This window comes from Mirounga angustirostris, unplaced genomic scaffold (genome assembly GCF_029215605.1).
Source record: "Mirounga angustirostris isolate CCGP_5_RB_7025 unplaced genomic scaffold, mMirAng1.0.hap1 SCAF_4, whole genome shotgun sequence".
Taxonomy (NCBI): Eukaryota; Metazoa; Chordata; class Mammalia; order Carnivora; family Phocidae; genus Mirounga; species Mirounga angustirostris.
Window position 1 is genome coordinate 98,914,109 of NW_026991712.1, and position 18,566 is coordinate 98,932,674.

General features: G+C 56.1%; 1 protein-coding gene across 1 annotated transcript; it reads left to right on the top strand.

Moving 5' to 3' along the window:
* Positions 1-5,171: 5,171 nt before the first annotated feature.
* Positions 5,172-15,426, top strand: EPS8L3 (EPS8 signaling adaptor L3). The gene is made up of 18 exons (XM_045899041.2): positions 5,172-5,202; positions 5,342-5,406; positions 6,777-6,935; positions 7,221-7,370; positions 7,511-7,566; positions 7,963-8,099; positions 8,159-8,283; positions 8,508-8,628; positions 8,719-8,780; positions 9,036-9,110; positions 9,455-9,603; positions 12,531-12,612; positions 12,870-12,904; positions 13,487-13,595; positions 13,806-13,934; positions 14,440-14,513; positions 15,020-15,152; positions 15,415-15,426. The coding sequence occupies exons 1-18, from the start codon at positions 5,172-5,174 to the stop codon at positions 15,424-15,426; spliced, it is 1,704 nt and encodes a 567-aa protein (XP_045754997.1).
* The last annotated feature ends 3,140 nt before the right edge of the window (positions 15,427-18,566 follow it).

Consider the following 18,566-nt stretch of genomic DNA (forward strand, 5'->3'; position numbering starts at 1 on the left):
CCCCGAACCCTTTCCACTTCAGTCTCCCAGCTGCCTTTCCAGCAGCCACATCTTTGTCTCGCTGTGCCGCTTCCATGGGCACTTCACACCACTATCTCCTTTCAAACCCTTTATCTCAGCTCGAAGGTCCCCTCCTCAGATGTCTTCTCTGATTACATGCGAAGTATCCTCCCACACTCATGCCTTCAATCATACCACCCCCGCTGGTTTCCTTCCTGTCACTTATCAGCGCTTTGATTACCTTTATATCTGTTCCTCTCTTCTACCTCTGGAATATAAGCTCCAAATGCAGGCATGAGGTCTCTCATCGACTCCTCTACCTGGCCCACAGAAGCCACTTGCCCCCAGGTGCCAGGACCGGAGGCAGCAGTGGCCGGAAATAGGGTCTGTTTCTGAGCCATGGCCACGGTTCAGGCCCCAGCTCCCGATCCGACATCATCCGTGCAGTGTACCCGCACGAGCTCTAGGTGGACCCTGCCCTGGCGTCTGCTTCCACGAGCCTGAGGTGCTCTTAGCTGGCTCTCCATCCCCTTCAGCCACAAGCAGGCCTCTCTCCCCAAATACTGGAGTCCTGCCCTCCCTCCGTGATGGCCCTTCAGGCAAGCAGACCTCTCTTTCCTCCGGAGTTCCCTGGCACTGAGCAGGGCCTGCTCTGGAATTTCTGAGAGGCCCAGGCCGGGGTAGCCTGGAGGGACTCCTTGGCCCCTTCAGCCTAAAGCCTGTGCACCTGTGTCTGTCCCTAGCTCTCACTCCTCAGCGTCCTCTTCCTATGAGAGGCTGAGGGAACCCGCAGGTGGCGGGGCCTTCTGAGGAGGCAGCCGACCAGCAACATCCTGCTCGTACGTCTGGCTGGGTGCTGGTGCCTCCACTGAGCTGGGTGCACGGGCAGGGAGGCTGGTTGTTTGGAGGGAGACACTGAGCTCAGGCTGAGTCCCAAGGTGTCTCCTATCATCCAGCATGGGGCCCAGCCGACAGGAAGCCCTCCATATAGAGCTGGGGAGTGAATGAGCGAGTGAGTGAGTGGGTGAGGTCCAAAGCCCTCATAGCCTCACAGTTCAAGGAGATGCCCTCTGAGTCCCAGCTCGTGGTGCCCCAGCCAAGATTACTTTACTAAAGAACTGCTTTGGCACCAGGAACTGTCTTTGTGCAAAAGCACCAGGAATGGCCCCCACTTCCCCAGGGGTGGATGGCCTGGCCTCTCCATCCCTCCTAATGCCCCTCTTCCCTGGAGCGGCTCCCCTCTGGCAGACGTCCACACTGCCCGGCACCAAAGAAGCCCTGGGTCCAGCCCTGCCCAGGCCGCAAAGGGCTGCTGTATGAGGAGGCCCCCATGCTCCCAAGGGCACCCCTACAGGGCACTGTGGAGAGCAAGAGCCGAGGGGGCCACGAGGTGCTCCTTGTCTCTCTGCCCTAAGAGTCACGTGCCTCTCTGCGGTGGGCGGCGCCCCTGCCCCCTCCTCCTGGGCTTGTGCGAGAGCCTACTGTCCTTGCACTGAGGTCAGGGGAGACTGCGAAGTACCGGCCTGTCCTGACCCGGGCAGGAGCACGGGCTTAGCTGGGCACCGGGGCCTGCGCTGGGGCTGGAATGTGGCTACAGCCTGGAGGAAGCTGGGGCTGGGACTGGAGGAGGCCAGTGACAGGCTGTCCTATCCGGAAAGAAGCTGGAGGACCAAGAGGCTGAGCCCCGGAGAGGCCTGGAGGGCGGGTTTCCATGAGGCCATGGCTCGGGGCTGGCCCAGCAGGCACCTGAACCCTGGGCCTCTGAAGCTGGCAGCCCGATGGACTCTTGCCAGTGGGGAAGGCCCTGGCGGGGATCCAATCCCCGGACTCCAGACCATCCAGTGCAGTGTTGGCTGGGCTGGGGGCGCGGACTCAGCCAAGATCTCCCCGGGGTGGCCCGGGGAAGCCAAGGATGGGCACGCAGATGCAGGCTCTGCTCCCAGCCCACAGGACTCTCCACAGATCCTAGCACCTACCAGGTCCCGACCTCTGCCCACGAGATCCACCACCACATTGGACTTCCCTCCTCTCCTCTCCTCTCTCGTCCTGCCTTGTTCCCTTGGTGTCTGTTCATATGTTGCCCCCTTGTTAGACTGGGAGCTCCCAGAGGGCAGGCAGCCAGGCCCACCCTGGGTGCCAAGGAAGGTTTTTAAGTAAAAGGAAGCCCAGGGACTGGGTGTGTTTGTGAATAGGGACAAAGGCAAGCCTCTGTTTCTCATTTTTGCCGAAGCCAGCCAGGTATGGACCAGAGGTCTGAGGGTACAAGGCAGGGGTGGGGAAAGTGAGTGGAAGAGCAAGGACTTGGGTGGTGGCGGGGGAGGGGGGGTGTGCTCCCTGCTGGGTGGGAGGAGACAGAAGAAAGGACAGAATGAAGTGGCCCTGCCAGGAAAGGTCTCAGCCCTCCATGTAATACCCGTGGTGGTCCCTGTCCCCGGTGCCCATCTGCTCCTCCAGGATCCACGTCCTGCTCACACGCACCACCTGGGCACGCACGGTCGTGCGTCCCCTCGTGTAGCACACGCACTCACACAGGCACGTGCCAGTCCACAGCTTCCCCAAGGCCTGGGGGCCACCTCTAGCCACCTGTCCCCTGACCGCAGACGCCAGACGTCCCTGGGCCAAGGGGGCCCGCTCCTTCTGGCCCCAGCCCTAGCGCCTGATGCGGACCTCAGCAGAGGTACCCAAAAGGCCACACCCCAACTCTGGAGGAAAGCAGAGGAGGCTGGGCCGCAGGGGTCCCTGGCTAAGCCTGGCACTGCCACAGGTCCCGCTTCTGTGCCGAGTGGGTGGTGGCCTAGGAAGCCTCCACACCCACCGGAGTCCAAAGAGCACAGGTGTGGCTGCCTTGTGGCCCCATCACCATAAGGCCCGCCTGCTCACCCAGGGCTCGCCTGGCCACAGGGCCTCTGTCTGTGGCCGCCGGCAAAGAAGACATTGCCCTCCCACCGCCAGCACCGGACCACCAGCTCAAGCAGCAGCCCCCGTCGGGGGGCAAACCTCACCGGAACACAGGTAAGGCCTGGCCATCAGTAAGATCAGGGCCCCGCCCCGCCGCAGGCAATCCTGGCGTGGTGGGAACAAGCCAGTGTCTTCCCAGGCCAAGGTCTCCAGCCCATTGCCAGATGCAGCCAGGAAGAGCAAGCCCAAGAAAGGCTTGGGACTCAGCTGCTGGCTAGCTGGCTCGGAAGCAGGACAGGGGGAGCCAGGGGTCCAGAAGCATCTCTGGGCTCCTTCTCCCAGGGTCTGTGATGCAGACACTCCTTCCCTGCGCCAAGCTCCTAAGTTCAGGGGATACATGGGGGAAACTAGGCAGCCACAGCCCTACTCCCTCAAGGGCAAGGCAGGCCAAAGCCAGCTGCCTCCCCTCTCGTGTTGTCTGGGAGCTTGAGCTTCTGATGGGACCTGCCCACAGGGACCCACATGGACCATCCTGGCTTGGGCAGGGGAGGGGAGTAGGGCTGACCAAGGCGGAGCTCATTTTCTCTTCTTTATCTTCCATATCTAGAAGCAGGAAGTGTGCAGCCTGCGAAGGCAGGGGGTGGGGACTAGAGTGGGGAGGAACAGGCTTCTAGCTCCCAAACAAGGAAAACAGAGCCAGCCGCCTCCTCCACAATCCCTCAGTTGTTTCCTAGCAACTGATTGCCCCATCCCTGAGTCATCTTATCAGACCCTCTGTTATTTTCGTAACAGTCCTAATAAATGGGTGTGGGCTGCTCTCTTACACTTTGCCCGGGATGTTTCAGCGTCGCTGTACATGCAGGCATACCACCGAGATGCATGGCACCCACAGACTTGGCACCCTATTCATGATGCATACACACGTCATTCAAATGACACTTACCCTTGACCCCCATGCTCAGTTCTCTCCCACCCCACCCTGCACCTGCACACACACTGTACTTACCTGCTTTCCTTTCTGACTTGTGTGTATTCTAGACAACCCCCCGCCCCATGCTGGGAAGGCACTGGGGAGACAGCCGTGGCAAGACCAGTCTGTCCTCAGCAGGTCACAGCCCCGTGACAGAGGCATATCTCCACAATTAAAGCCAGGGTTTGCAGCCAGACCAGGCTAGGCTCATTCTCCAGGAAATACTCTGGTGCCCTCAGGCCTGTTACCCTCTCTGAGCCTCAGAGTCCCCATCTGGTAAATGGAACAATAACAGCACCCGCCAGGTGAGGTTGTTTTGAGGATTAAGTGAGTTGATGAGGGTGAAGTCCATAGAACAGTGCTCAGCACGTAGAGCCAAAGAAGTACAAGCAATGGTAGTGAAAATTAAATATGGTTTTTTTAAGGGGCACGGCCCCAGGCTCACACACTAACCAGAGCAGCTGTCTTTGTGAGAGAGAAACATGAAGATTGGCCGTGGCATCAGGAGGGCACTCTGGGCAGGAGAGGATGGTGGTCAAGGGGGGCTTCACGGAGGAGGTGACCCTTGAGCTGGATTTCAAGGGCTGGGTAGGGAGGGGCTCTGGGCAGAAAGTTCAGAGTATGGAAAGGTGAAGAGACAGGAGTCTTCACTGTCTAAGACATTCAGGGAAGTGCAAATCATTGACAAATCCTACAGAGCCCCATGATTAAGATGCCTGCACACGCGCATGCAAACAGATACACACACACACACACAACACACACCCCTCCCTAAGTGGGTCCGCAGCTTAAGAGGCAACATAACCTCCTCCCAATTTGCAGAACTGAAACAGGCTTGCTCGAGAAGCTTGCTTTGGCAAGGAAGGCTGCTGCACCTGAGGCCTTTCCTCCAGAGGCTAGTGCAGCCCATGGACCTGGCATCTTTTACATCCAGGCCCAGGACAGGCTATGTTCCCAGGTGCCTGTCCACACAGCTTTCCCGAGCCCACGGGAATGAGCCTTACTGACCAAATAATGGGAGGCCAGGAGCCTGCCTTGAGGCCTCCCTGGCCCAGCCAAAATGGGGCTCCTCGGAGGGAGGCCAGGCTGCAGGATGGTTCCAGAAAGGCCCCTGGAGCCAGAAGTTTTGGGTCTGGTCCTGGAGACCCCAGGTCAGAGCCTGGCCCAAACCTCAGGACTGAGTGAGGGATGAGCTGCAAGAGCACATCTCCTGCCCGGTCCTGCCCTGGTATTTTTCTCCCCAGCCCTGATAGCTGTCTCTCTGGTTCAGTGTCAGTTCGAGGAGTCATCTAACCGTGGCAGCATGTCCCGGCCCAGCAGCAGAGCCATTTACCGTGAGCTCCCCCTCTGGTCCCCTCTCCCCTCCCCTCCCCGAAACCCCTGCCCTCACTGACCAACCCCCTCCCGTAACTGTCTGTCTCCCCCCCCCCATCTGTTCCTCCATCTCCATCCCCTTGCTTTGCACCCCTGCAGTGTCCCGGAAGGAGTACTTGCAGAAGGTCTCCTCCGAGCCCACCTGTCTGCAGCACAGGGTGGAGGTGAGTAACCCTGGGGAACTGCTCTTTGCCCAGGATCTGGCATGGCAGCGGGAGGACGGCCCGCATGAGGACGGTGGTCCCTGCAAGGACCTGCAAGCAGAGCCCTGTCTCGGCGGGGAGAGGGCTGGGCTGGAGTCCCCAGGGCAGGCATGCGCCACTGGGGGCTGGAAAGAAGGTTCCAGCCCTGCCTGGGCAAACGGCACTGGCACTGTGAGATCTAGTTGCCTGCAGGGCTGTTGGCACTATAGGGCGAGGGCAGGCTGGAAGGGTGTTGTGGGGAAGAGCAGACACCTGATCAGGCTGAAGCACCTAGGGCAGACAGCAGATTTAGGCTCCCAGGGAGAAGAAGCAGGGAGGGACACAGGGACAGTGGTCTGGAGGCTCACAGGGCAGCAGGGATGCCGCTCCCCCAAAGCCTGCCAGGTGGGTTGGGGCCAGGAGTCCTGGGCCTCATGACAGAGGCGGGGGGTCGAACTGGCTCCATTCAGGCCTGGTGGATGAGAGCAAGAGGAGATGTGTCCTGGATGCACATGAGGTCAGGGGCCCCAGAATATGTAGGCAGCGTGAACTCCCAGAGAGGCACTGAGGCCTGGACAGAGAGCAGGGCAGGGGCGTCAGGAGCAGGAAGCAATGGCTGCCCCCGCAACAAGGGCCTGGAGGGAGGGCAAGGAGTGGGGCTGTGGCTTGTGAAGGTGGCATTTGGAAGGGAGAAGGGAGGGGTCTCCTTGAGGAAGGAGAATAACAGCAAAAACCTGCCAGGATCGTCAGACTAGCAGTGGGCAAGGCTCTGAGTGAGACCGAGATGACTATGGCCCTCATCGGGCAAGACTCAGAGAGGGAGCTCTTGATCTTCCTGGGAGACTGGGAAGGAATAGACTAGCAGAAGTGGGAAAAGCATTCTGGGTATGGGGAACAGCATGAGCCAAGGCAGGGAGGCAGGACGGTTCAGTCAGTGAGGAGAAGGATCAGGCTGGGATGGTGGATTCCCAAAGGGAGCAAAGAAAGCCAGGGACAGAATCTGAGGGTCCTATATCCCACCCAGAGGAGTTCTGACTTTATTTGTTGGGTTATTAGGGCCCACATCTACCTCCAAACAGCCCCCTCTGCTGGCCTGGACTGTTAAGGGCCATGACATCCTTCTTCCAGAGTCCTAAACCCTCGCATGCAGTTCATCAGAGCCTGACTCGGGGGCCTTATCCTAGCTCAACTGCTCCTGGCCTCCCATTGGCCACTGAAGGCTGCTCTATGGGGATGGCCTGGGACCTCCCCGACAAGGAGGCCAGGAACACGTCCTCCTCCTCTGCTGTCTTTCCCCCACCCCTGCCCACTACCACCTGTGTGCCCCCTCTCCAATCCTCCTTTCCCCTCAGCACCTGATGACGTGTAAGCTGGGGACTCAGAAAGTCCAGGAACCCAAGGATGCCCTGAGGAAGCTGCAGGAGATGGATGCTCAGGGCCGGGTGTGGAGCCAAGACTTGCTCCTGCAGGCCAAAGATGGCAAGCTCCAGCTGCTGGACATCGAGACAAAGGTCAGCCCCCCCTGGACTCTGCAGTGGGTCACAGCTAACATGGGTTGTGGATAGCCAGCACCAGGCATGGACTCACCCCTCCTGTGCCCCAAACATAGGACACCTGTCCCCATATACAGTATGCACCCAGGCCTAGGGAGGGCTGGGGGACAGAGGCACCAGGGTCAGGGAAGACGACACCCCTGCCCCAAGCCACGAGGCGAGCTGGGGCGGCCCAGGTTCGGGGTTCCCAGCAGCCACCGCGGCGCTCAGTGACCTCATGGCCGAACTCTCCTTCTGGCCCAGGAGGAGCTGGACTCTTACCGCCTGGACAGCATCCAGGCCGTGGACACGGTGCTGAACTCCTGCTCCTACAGCTCCGTCCTATCCGTCACGGTGCAGGAGTCGGGCCTGCCAGCCACCAGCATTCTGTTCTTCCAGTGCCAGGAAGTGGGGGTGAGGGACCAGGGGCAGGGTTGGGGAGGGAGTGGGCATAGTGTCCAATGACCATCACTCTCCCCCCAGCACCCCCCCACCACCGACACACACACACACACACACACACACACAGCCTGCCTGATTGCTGCTTCCTCCAGGCAGAGCAACTAAAGACCTGCCTGCAGAAGGCCCTGGAAGAGGGGCAAGAGCAAAGGTAGGCAGTCTGGGTCCCAGCCCACCTGCAGGACCTCAGAGCCTGGGCCTGGGTGGGCCAGGCCCTGGCCCCACTCCTGGGGGACCCCAGGAGCCTGTGGCCCAACCAACCTGGGCCTAGAACTGGGGAGGGACCAGGCTGGGGCTAGGATGCAGATGGGCATGAGGGAGGAGATGGAACTGGGCCCAGGGAACACTGGAGACTGTCCCCGGAGACTGACATGGGACTGAGAGGGCCTAGGGGGCATGAAAGTGAGGCAGGGTGGAGTCCAGCTGGAGACCAGGGAGCAGGGCAGGTGGATCTCCTGGAGAGGGGTGGTGATATCCCTTGATCCTGGGGCAGAGCCTCCGTCCCAAGAAGCCTGTCAAAGCTGTGTCCCCATCATGTGTTCAGCAGACCCCAATCTGCCCGTCACCCCAGCCAAGACAGATGGAGGGGGCCTCCTCTGGAAAGGTCATTCTCCAAGGAGCAGGTACCCCCACCAGAGCAGGGGCCTCCTCCAAAACAGCCCTACTGGACGACCCCAGAGCACAGTAAGTGTGGGGCATGAGGGCAGGTGGAAAGGAAGCTTTGGATCAAAGATCAAAAAAAGGCTCTGGGCCATTGTCCCCTTCCATTGTAGGCACACCACACAACTTGAGTGTCCGAGAACAAAGCACCTTCACTCTGCCTCCTCCAAGGCGGCCCCCATCCCCCAAGAACCCAGAGAGGGACGAGGTAACCATAGTTTGTCTTAAGCTGGCTGAGGCTCTCTGGGCCCAGTCCCAGGATGGCCAAGGCAGGCCCGGGACTGAGGAGGGACAGGGAGTCTTGATCAGACTCTGGGCTGGGCCTGAGGCTCTAGTTGGAGGTGGGGAAGGGTCAGGGGAAGGGTCGGGGGTGGGGGGGCTTCCAGGGTGGGCCAACTGCCCACTCAAGGGTACGGGTTGTGTGGGGTCCAGGAGATACTAAGCCATGTCCTTAGCGACATCGAGCTATTTGCGGGAAAGCTGAAGGAGGCCCAGGCAACGAACAGTCATAAGAAGAAGAGACTGGGGAAGAAAAAGGGCAAGGATCAGTGGGGTGAGTGCTGAGGGCTACAGGGGAGGGGAGAGAGGTGGGGACGTGGTCTTGGGATGATCTACAACCCACCACCTTCACCCTCCCCTGTAGTGGTAACACGGGCCCAGTATATCGATTGCTTCCAGAAGATCAAGTACAGCTTCAACCTCCTAGTATGTGACCCCTCACAAGTTCCACAGCCCTCCCCCCTCATCCCACCCCAGTAACTGCCTCCTCTCTGGTCTCGTGGACACCCCCAAGTCCTTTCCTTCTCTAGCTTCTCCCCGTGGAACCTGCCCTCCTCCTCTTGGGACTTTTGGAGAGTACCAGGCTCCCACCCAAGGCCCTGAACAATTGTAGTGTCCTGGGGTCCTGGTGAAGGTGGGGAAGGGTGAAGGGTAGTAGCACATAGCGCCCTGTGTCCCCAGGGGAAGCTGGCCATCTGGCTGCAGGAGAGGAATGCCCCTGAGTTCGTGCACATCCTCTTCCAACTTCTAGACTCCGTGAGTTTGGGGACAACAGGGTGATGAAGAGGGACAGGCTGAAGTTAAGATAGAGCAGAGGCCGGGGCAGAAGTCAGGCGGCAGAGGGAGGCTGTGGGGTCTGCACTTTGCTCACCACAATACAACCTCCTCGTTGACTCCAAAACACCACCCCTGCTGTGTACAGAACCCCTCAACAGGAGAGATGGGCTGGGGTCGGTCCGAGGATGCCAGGGATCCAAGGGAGACAGGAAGGAGCAGCAGGCCTGAGGCAATGGGGGAAGCCAGGAATTCCGGGCCCCTTCCCACTCCTGTTTGGCCCTGGGAGAGCCTCAGCTTTCTGACATCTTCCGTCCCTCCCCTAGATCCTGGCCCAGTGCCCTGAGCCTGGCCTAGCAGCCCAAGTGATCTCACCCCTCCTAACCACCGAAGCCATCGACCTGCTGCAGTCCTGCCTCAGCCCGGCTGAGAGTGACTTCTGGAAGAAGCTGGGTGTGGCCTGGACCACCAGCCGGTGAGTGAGGACAAGGCTGGAACTGAACCAGGCCAAGGGACATGGGGGCACCGGGCAGGACGTTGGAGACGGCAGGCTCTCGGTTGTCACAAACCAGAAATAACTCAAAATAGATCCAGGGGGACTCTATATGGAATTCCCAACTTTTTACTAGACTAAATACAAACAATTAAAAAAAAAAAAAAAAGACCAAAATGGCCGCTCACCATCACCCCCACCACTGAAGGAAAAAAGGACAATTCTTCCCAAGAAGCAGAGTTGGCAACCTGCTATTAAAATATTTTCTCATGTTGGTCAAGGACAAAGTGAAAACTTTGTCTCAATCCAGCCAGAACTTAAGGATTGCTGACGGAAGCGATGCCAATGTAACATCACTAAGACTTGGCAACCAATGGGCCAAGGGGTGGAGAGAGAAAGAGGTATCCCGTGTGGCCGTGAGATGGGCCACAGCACAATCAGGCCTGGCTGGGGAGGCCGCGGGGAGCGAGCGGGAGGTGGGACCAGCTGGGGGTGCGCCGAGCTGGAGCTGGGGCATCAGTGAAACGTTCCCCAGGTACAACCCCCCCCACCGGAACTCAGGAGAGAGGTCCCAGCTGGCCCGTGGGTTTGAGAACAGTCAGCACAAAAGTGACATCTGGGGGGCGCCTGGGTGACTCAGTCGGTTAAGCATCTGCCTTCGGCTCAGGTTGTGATCCCAGGGTCCTGGGATCGAGCCCCGCATCGGGCTCCCTGCTCAGCGGGGAGCCTGCTTCTCCCTCTCCCTCTGCCTGCCTCTCCCCCTGCTTGTGCTTGTTCTGTCTTTCTCTCTGTGTGTCAAATAAATAAATAAAATATTTAAAAAAAAAAAAAAAGGTGACATCTGGAGCCACCTAGAGGCAAGGGCTCTGGAGGGAGCCCCAAGAACTCACTTAAGCCAGGGAGGCCTGCACCATCCCGTGGGAGAGGAAGGAAGGGACACTTCCACGGGTTGGTGGCAAAAGGGGGAAAGGGTCAAGGAGGCCAAGAGAAATTCCAGAGAGTTGAAAGGAGAAACAAAAAAGCAGGGGCGTGAAAACCAGGAGAAAAGAGGGTTTTAGAAAGAGAAAGAGAGAGAGTCGACCATGAAATCAGCCCAGTTGTGCTAGTGAGTCTCCTGCCTAATGGGCAGCCCTTCCCTGTGCAGCCTCATTAGAAGAATTTTTGCCCGATTCATCTAAAGACATGAATTATGATTCAATGTCATCTATTGATTTCATTGTGGTAGAACATACCTAAGATAAGATTTACCATTTTAAAGTGTATGATTCGATAGCATTAGGTACGTTTGCACTGTTATGCAACCGTCTCCACTGTTTCCAGAACTTTTTTCATCGTGCCAAACAGAAACTCTGTACCCATTAAACAATTAGTTAAACAGAACTCTGTACCCATTCCTCCCTCTCCCCAGTCCCTGGTAATTTCTATTCTCTTTTCTGTCCCTGTTTATTATTTCACATATAAAATGAAGTCAAATGTGCCCTAAAATGTTTTCCAATTTCTTAAAATAACCAAAAATCAGTGAATGAATGAATGGAGAGATAATACAGAAAAGAGACTAACCAAAAAGATGTAAAAGCCCTCAAAAGAGTTGAGTTTTGGCAAATTATACTCAGGTGATTTGCTTTTAGGCAAATTGACTGGAAGTTATAAATAGCACTAAATTCTGTGGTAATCCAGAAGCATTTAGACCCTACAAGGTCATTGTATTTGGCAATTGGGAGATTATTGGGACTTTCGAAGGACAAATTTCTTTCTTTTTTTTTTTTTTAGATTTTATTTATTTGAGAGAGAGCATGAGAGACAGAGAGAGAGAGCACACAAGCAGGGGGGAAGGGCAGAGGGAGAGGGAGAAAGCAGACTCCCCCTGAGCAGGGACTCTGAGGGGCTCCATCCGAGGACCCTGGGACCATGACCTGAGCCGAAGGTAGACGCTTAACCGACTGAGCCACCCAGGTGTCCCCAAGAACAAGTTTCGAGAGGTAAAAATCAGGTTGCAAAAAGTAAGGAAAGACCCAGGGTTAAGAAAATGTAGGCAGGACATATAAACACGTTCTCAGAAAAGAGAAGGTTCTAGAATGACTGTCTAAAAGGAGTATTAACAGGATCAAGAGAAGACTTGAGCATGTTTTTAGGGTAAAGAAAGGGAAGCAATTAAAAAGATTCTGAAGACAGAGTGATGTGTTTGTTCCTGCTGAGCAGATATTTATTAGCTGCCTCCAGTGCCCCACCCACGGTACTCAGGGTGCAGTCACAGGGCTCCCTAGAGTAAGAAACCCAGACACGGGGGAAGCACTACTGGGAGAGAGGCAGTACTCCCGGGGCCTGGTGAGGAAGGGAGGGACTTCCTCAAGGGGAGTGGGGATTCCCCGGGAGAAGATTCCTAGCAGAACAAGCCTGGATGCCACAAACAGCCCTGCCCTTCCTACAGTGGGGGTGCAGCGGGACCGGGGGAGGGGGGAGGCTGGGAAGCAAGTAGCAGCCCCCACCCTAGACTCAACCACAACAGCTTCTGTGATGCAAGGTGAGTCCCACCCACGAGTGAGCTCAAAAGAAAGAGAGCGCTGCCAAGAAATGAAACACAGGTCAGAGAAGCCCTGCCTGAGACCCCAACAGGGGTCTTCCAGCCCCAACAGTCTGTGGTTCCACCCCTTTGATCCAAACCCCCAGTCCGGAGTTGCTGTATCTGCACTTCAGGGCAGGGATGAGGCCGGGCCACAGATACCCTCACGTTGGGAGGTGTGCATGCTTCACTGCGTGCCCCTGTATGAGTGTCTGGGGCCTTTCATCCGTGCTCACGGGCCATGTCCTCCCTTCCCTAGAAGACCCCGAGGCTGGGCCCCGTCATCTCCTCCTTCGCCACACCCAGCAGCCCGGCACTGAGTGGACTCAGCTTTGTTCTCTCTCCCCAGGGCCGACTGGACAGGCATTGAGCCCCTGCCCTACCAACCCACATTCTATGATGGTTGGCAGCTTCCAGAACCCTCCAACCAGGTCAGGGGAGCTTCGCAAAGAGCCCTGCTCAAAGCCCTGGTCTCTGGGCTACTTTCTGCCCTCTCAGGCCAAACCACAGTCACATGACACCTACGTGGTGGGTGGGGTCACAGAGGGACCCAGATCTGCGTGGTGGCCAGGCAGGGGAGGGGATATGAGGCGGGTGTGTGCGAGTGGGGCCGTGGTCTGATACCCCGGCTCCCCTCCACCATGCTGGCTGACTCCCTGCTCCTGCTCTCTCTGTTTTTTCCCTACAGGCACCCTCAGGACAGCAGAACTCTACCTCCCTCCGGTACGCCCTGGGCTTAGTCGGGACTGCATGATTCTGGGGAGGCCGGGGTGGGACTGACCCAGTGGATCTGTGGATTCTACAACTCAGACCCTCTGGGCTCACATTTAGCCAGTCACGTGCCTCCCCTACCTTGGGTAAAAAAGCAGTGTTTTACCTTCCCAGACTCCAGTCCTTCTCGTCATACTACCTGTATCTCGACATACTACCTCTGATTTCCCAGAGCGCAGGTATAAAGCACTCAGAGGAGAGCTCAGACATAGAAACATCCACTGCTAACAGAGTCTTCAGAAATCAGTGACATTTCAGACCCCTCCTGCCTGCAGGAACCCCCACCCCAATCCCCGCCTTACGTTGACCTGCCATTAAACCCTGTGGCAGCCGAACAGTCACCACCAGACTCCAGGCAGGAGATATCTGGGTCTCTGGGGCTGGGACAGGGACTCAGTCTTGGGCTCCATTCTCCAGCCATCCTGACTCTGTGTGTGGTCGGGGGTGGGGGGGAAGCTCTGGGTTAGGGAGCACCTCCTACTTTGCTCAAGAGGAGACACAACATGGCCCTCAGCCTGGGAACCCTAACCACGTGCCCTCCAGCCCCAGACCTGTCAAGCCAGCCCTGAAAATGCAAGTCCTATATGAGTTTGAAGCCAGGAACCCACAGGAACTGACTGTGGCCCAGGGAGAGGCGCTGGAGGTGAGACATGGGCTTGAGCCTAGAAAAGGAGGTGGTGGTTGGTGGGAGCCATAGGCAGCCTGGCGTTGGTGGTCTGGGTATGGGGCTGCTGGGGTGGGTGGCCTAGATAGGGAGAAGAAGGATGGGGGAGGGCAGGAAGGAAGAATGCCTTGGCGGGGGGTGTGGGGTATGGACAGAGGCTTGGGTGACTGAGGTAGTGACTCTTGGCAGGTCCTGGACCAGAGCAAGCGGTGGTGGCTGGTGAAGAATGAGAAGGGACAGAGCGGCTACATTCCCAGCAACATCCTAGAGCCCCTACAGTCGGGGGCCTCTGGGAGCCAGAACCAGTCACCTTCTTGGGTAGCACCCAGCCTAGACTATCCAGAAGATCTAAGTCAGGGGTGGGAGCAGGAAGGATTCAATGACAAGTGGAGGAGATAGCCCTGGTTCAAGTTCATCTGTATCACCACAGGGTTACTATGTGCCAAGTTTATCATGGGGCCAGAGCAGAGAATAAGCCTTGTCCCCACCAGATAAGTGAACCATGGAGTGAGATAAGTCTTGACGGGAACCCAGAGCAGGGGCCTGGATGATGGGGGCTGTGGGTAGAAAGGAGAAGAGGGGCGCCAGGGTGGCTTGGTAGGTTAAGCATCTGCCTTCGGCTCAGGTCATGATCCCAGGGTCCTGGGATCGAGCCCCGCATTGTGCTCCCTGTTTAGCGGGGAGTCTTCTTCTCCCTCTCCCACTCCCCCTGGTTGTGTTCCCTCTCTCGCTGTCTCTCTGTCAAATAAATAAATAAAATCTTAAAAAAAAAAAAAAGAAATGAGATGCGATGGCTTCTTACCCCCAGCTCCCCTGATTCTAGGCTCCAATGCTTCGACTTAGCTCAACGCCTGAGGAGGTCACAGCCTGGCTGCAGGCTGAGAGCTTCTCCACCGTGTAAGTGCCTAGCCCCAGAGGGCGTGTCGGGAGAACCTCTTCGAAGGACTCCGATAATAGCCAAGGAAAACCAGAGACCCAGAACATGCGGGGGACAGAAGAGACCCACAGTGCCCCCCTCTGCTGAGTTAGAGAGAGCAGGAGAATGGTGTGTCCATGCCTGTGCAAGAACACTGAATGAGGAGCCTCTGCCTGGAGGAAGAGAGCAGGATCCCCCAAGAACTCGGGAAGAACTTCAGCTGCCAGCCACCCCTCCCCACCACAAAATTCTCTCCCAGGGCATTTCTCAGTTCAAAGCCAGGAGTCCTGAGCTTGGTTTAAGCCAACATGCCTATCTGACTCCTTCACCTCCAGATACCCTATTCCCTGAATTCTCCTGTAACCCCAGCCTCCAAGCCCAAACAGCCCCCCATCCGTCCGATACTCCAGAATATACCACGCCCCGAATACGCAGGCCCAAGTTCTTCCGCTCTCCTGCTGATAGATCCTGCTGTTCTCGTTCCCAGCACGGTGAGGAGCCTCGGGTTCTTCACAGGGAGCCAGGCGCGTCACATGAGACCCGGGGAGCTACAGATGCTGTGTCCACAGGAGGCCCCACGGGTCCTGGCGCGGTTAGAAGCCGTCAGAAGGATGCTGGGGGTGAGGACACCCTGGGCCCCTGACCCGCACAGGAAATGCTGGATGCTCCCCCGGGGTGGGAGGGAGAATGCCAGGTGGACAAGCTCGCAGGCTTCCATTCCATTCCATTCCATTCCAGTCCTGGGTTAGAACGGGGTGCGACAGGTACTGGGCACAGGATATTCCCCCCCAGAGGCTTGACTTCACGTGCTCAGGCATGCCGTGAGCCTCCAAGCCGATTGTCAACATGACCCGCCTCACCTCAATCCTTTTCTTTCCTCAGATGAGTCATTAGGCACCAACCCAGACACTTCGGAGATCAAGACCCTCCCACAACAAGCAAGATGGCAGATCTGATACTCCTTGGAGCCCTGAAAAATCCACTCTCAGGTCCCCAGTTTGCAGCGAACCCCACACCCCAGCTCGTACAGCAAAGAGGATGAGGAAGCCCAGAGGTTGAGACCAACGGTGCCCCTTCTCGCTGTGTTGGGAGCCCTCCCCAGTTATCACCTATTTATTATATCTCTTTCCTAAGCCTGGAGCACTTAATCTGTCAGGACTCCATTCAGTCCCTCTCCTCCCCAATAAAAGCAGCTTTGAGCTTGGTCTGTGCCTCCCCGCAGCTTCCGCTGGGCCTGATGGGGGCCAAAGGCAGGGAGGCAGGAAGAGGTGGGACTCGGGCCTGAAAATGGCAGCCGCCCCCCGCCCATCACTGGGCCAGGCTGTTGGAAGGTGAGTGGGGACTCCCACCGCAAGCCCGGAGCTGAGAGAATTTGAGCAGAAGCTCTCCTTACTCTCTTTCTAAACAAACTCCAAAATAAGGCTCTGCCCACCATCTTTCTCCTTCTCTGTACCCTTCTCCCAGTAAGCCCAAGGCACCCAGGACAGCTGAGGTACAACGCTTCCTGGGAGGAAAGGGTCCTCAGGCTGACAGTGGCTGGTGTGGATCACCCTGGCTGAGGAGCCAGAGAAGCACTAACAAACACGTCAGCTGCTCCAGGCTCCACTTGGCAACTTCCTCTTTTAAAACGACTGTGGTCCCCTCCTCCTGTTGGGTGAGCCAACCCTGAGCTCCCCAAACCGCGCCCCCCCGCCCCCCCGGCTTATCTCTTTAGTGGCGGAGCATAAGGAACACTGGACTGCAAGTCGCAAGTCTACCAATCGGCTCTTTGACCTGTTGTAAAGTCACTTCACACTCTGGGTGCCTATTTTCTCAAAGGTTAAGTGAAGAGTTTGGACTGTTTGTGGCTTCTAATATTTAATATACATAGCCTTTTTAAGTCTCATAACTGTCATGGACTCTCCTCCCTACAGAACAGAGGTTATTCTTTTATTGCTTTTGGCTACAGAGAAGGCTTGATGTGTCTGTGATCAATGGTCCTGGAGGGTTCTTAAGATGTTCCCCTAAGTCTCTCTTTTGTCTGGGCTCCAGAGTACCCTATTTTTGGACTGCCTGTGCCTGGCCTCCGAAAATCACCTCTCTTAGCTGGTCACACTGAATAGGAAAGCCAAAACTTTCCTTCACAAAAGAGAAAAAAAGGCGAGACTCTTAGAGTCTGACCGTCAAGGGCCGAAGTTAATTTCTTGGGATGGGGAGACGAGATATTAACCCATCACCCTTTGGGGTTTCATAGAGCTGAAGGAGTCCTAGACACAGGGAAAGACTTCAGGACCAGAAAAAAAAACAAAAACAAAAAACCCAAGTGTTTTAGCACAGGGCTCCCCAGATTGCCCAGCAAAGACTGAGATGAGGTAAGGGGCTGCCAGGGCACCCAAAGCTCACTGGACCTGGCACAAGTGATGCTATTAGACAGACCTAGGTTTGAATCCCAAGCCACCCCTGGAAACTGAAGCTTAGAAAGGCGACTGCACCTCTCCAGGCATTGCTCATCTTCATCCAATGGGCATAAAACCTATTTCACAAAACTGTTGTGAAGCTTGAATTGGAATAAGTTAGCCAACCTATATGAAATATTTAGATTCTTGCCTGACATATCATAGGTGTTCAAAACATATTCATCTTGTGGGGCACCTGGGTGGCTCAGTCGGTTAAGTGTCTGCCTTTGGCCCAGGTCATGATCCCAGGGTCCTGGGATGGAGCCTGGGGCTCCCTGCTCAGTGGGGAGTCTCCTTCTCCCTCTCCTTCTGCCCCTCCCCCTGCTCGTGCTCTCTCTCTCTCTCCTTCTCTCTCTCAAATAAATAAAAATCTTTTTTTTAAAGATTTATTTATTTATTTGAGAGAGAGAGAGAATGAGAGAGAGCACATGAGAGGGGGGAGGGTCAGAGGGAGAAGCAGACTCCCTGCCGAGCAGGAGCCCGATGTGGGACTCGATCCCGGGACTCCAGGATCATGACCTGAGCCGAAGGCAGTCGCTTAACCAACTGAGCCACCCAGGCGCCCTATTTTTTATTTTTTTAAAGATTTTATTTATTTATTTGACAGAGAAAGACATAGCGAGAGAGGGAACACAAACGGGGAGTGGGAGAGGGAGAAGCAGACTCCCTGCCGAGCAAGGAGCCCGATGTGGGACTCGATCCAGGGACTCCAGGATCATGACCGGAGCCGAAGGCAGTCGCTCAACCAACTGAGCCACCCAGGCGCCCCCCAAATAAATAAAAATCTTAAGCAAACAAAACATGTTCGTCTCTTACCTCAAGTTAATTTGCGACTGGCCTTTTGTTATCTTGCAAGAGAAATCCAGGCATCTTAAGTCATCTGTCCCTACGTGTTTGCACTTTTTCCTTCTTCCTTTTAGTGACGTGTCCTTTTAAAAAGTCCCAACCTTGCTTCAACAAGCTACAGGGGAAATGTGATTTCCCACGCCCAGCTAGGGGGTTGGGGGCTCAGTGTCCTGAGGCCATATGTTGTGGAGGCCAGGCCAGAAATCCGAGTAGCTGCCTTCCCACCACCCTCAACGATAGCAATTGCCTGGTGGTCAAGGGTCTCAGCCCCTCTGTCCACGGCAAAATGAACAAACTTTTTAGAATTGCAAAAGAAAGAAAAACAAAAGGAAGAGAGTTTTATTCGAGCCCAAGCGAGGACAGCTGCCCGGGATACACAATCTTCACAAAGAAGAGAGTGCTCCTCAGAAGGAGTGTTTACTACAGGGTTATGTATGGTTTTTTGTTACATCAAGAGTTACAAATCGGGGCGCCTGGGTGGCTCAGTCGTTAAGCGTCTGCCTTCGGCTCAGGTCATGATCCCAGGGTCCTGGGATCGAGCCCCGCATTGGGCTCGCTGCTTGGCGGGAAGCCTGCTTCTCCCTCTCCCACTTCCCCTGCTTGTGTTCTGTCTCTCGCTCTCTCTCTCTGTCGAATAAATAAATTAAAAAAAAAAAAAAGGTTACAAATCAAAATGATGGACATTTCAGGAAAATCACAAACTATCTTATGTGCAAGGTCACAGGCTTTGGAAGTATGGGAACAGAACTTAGG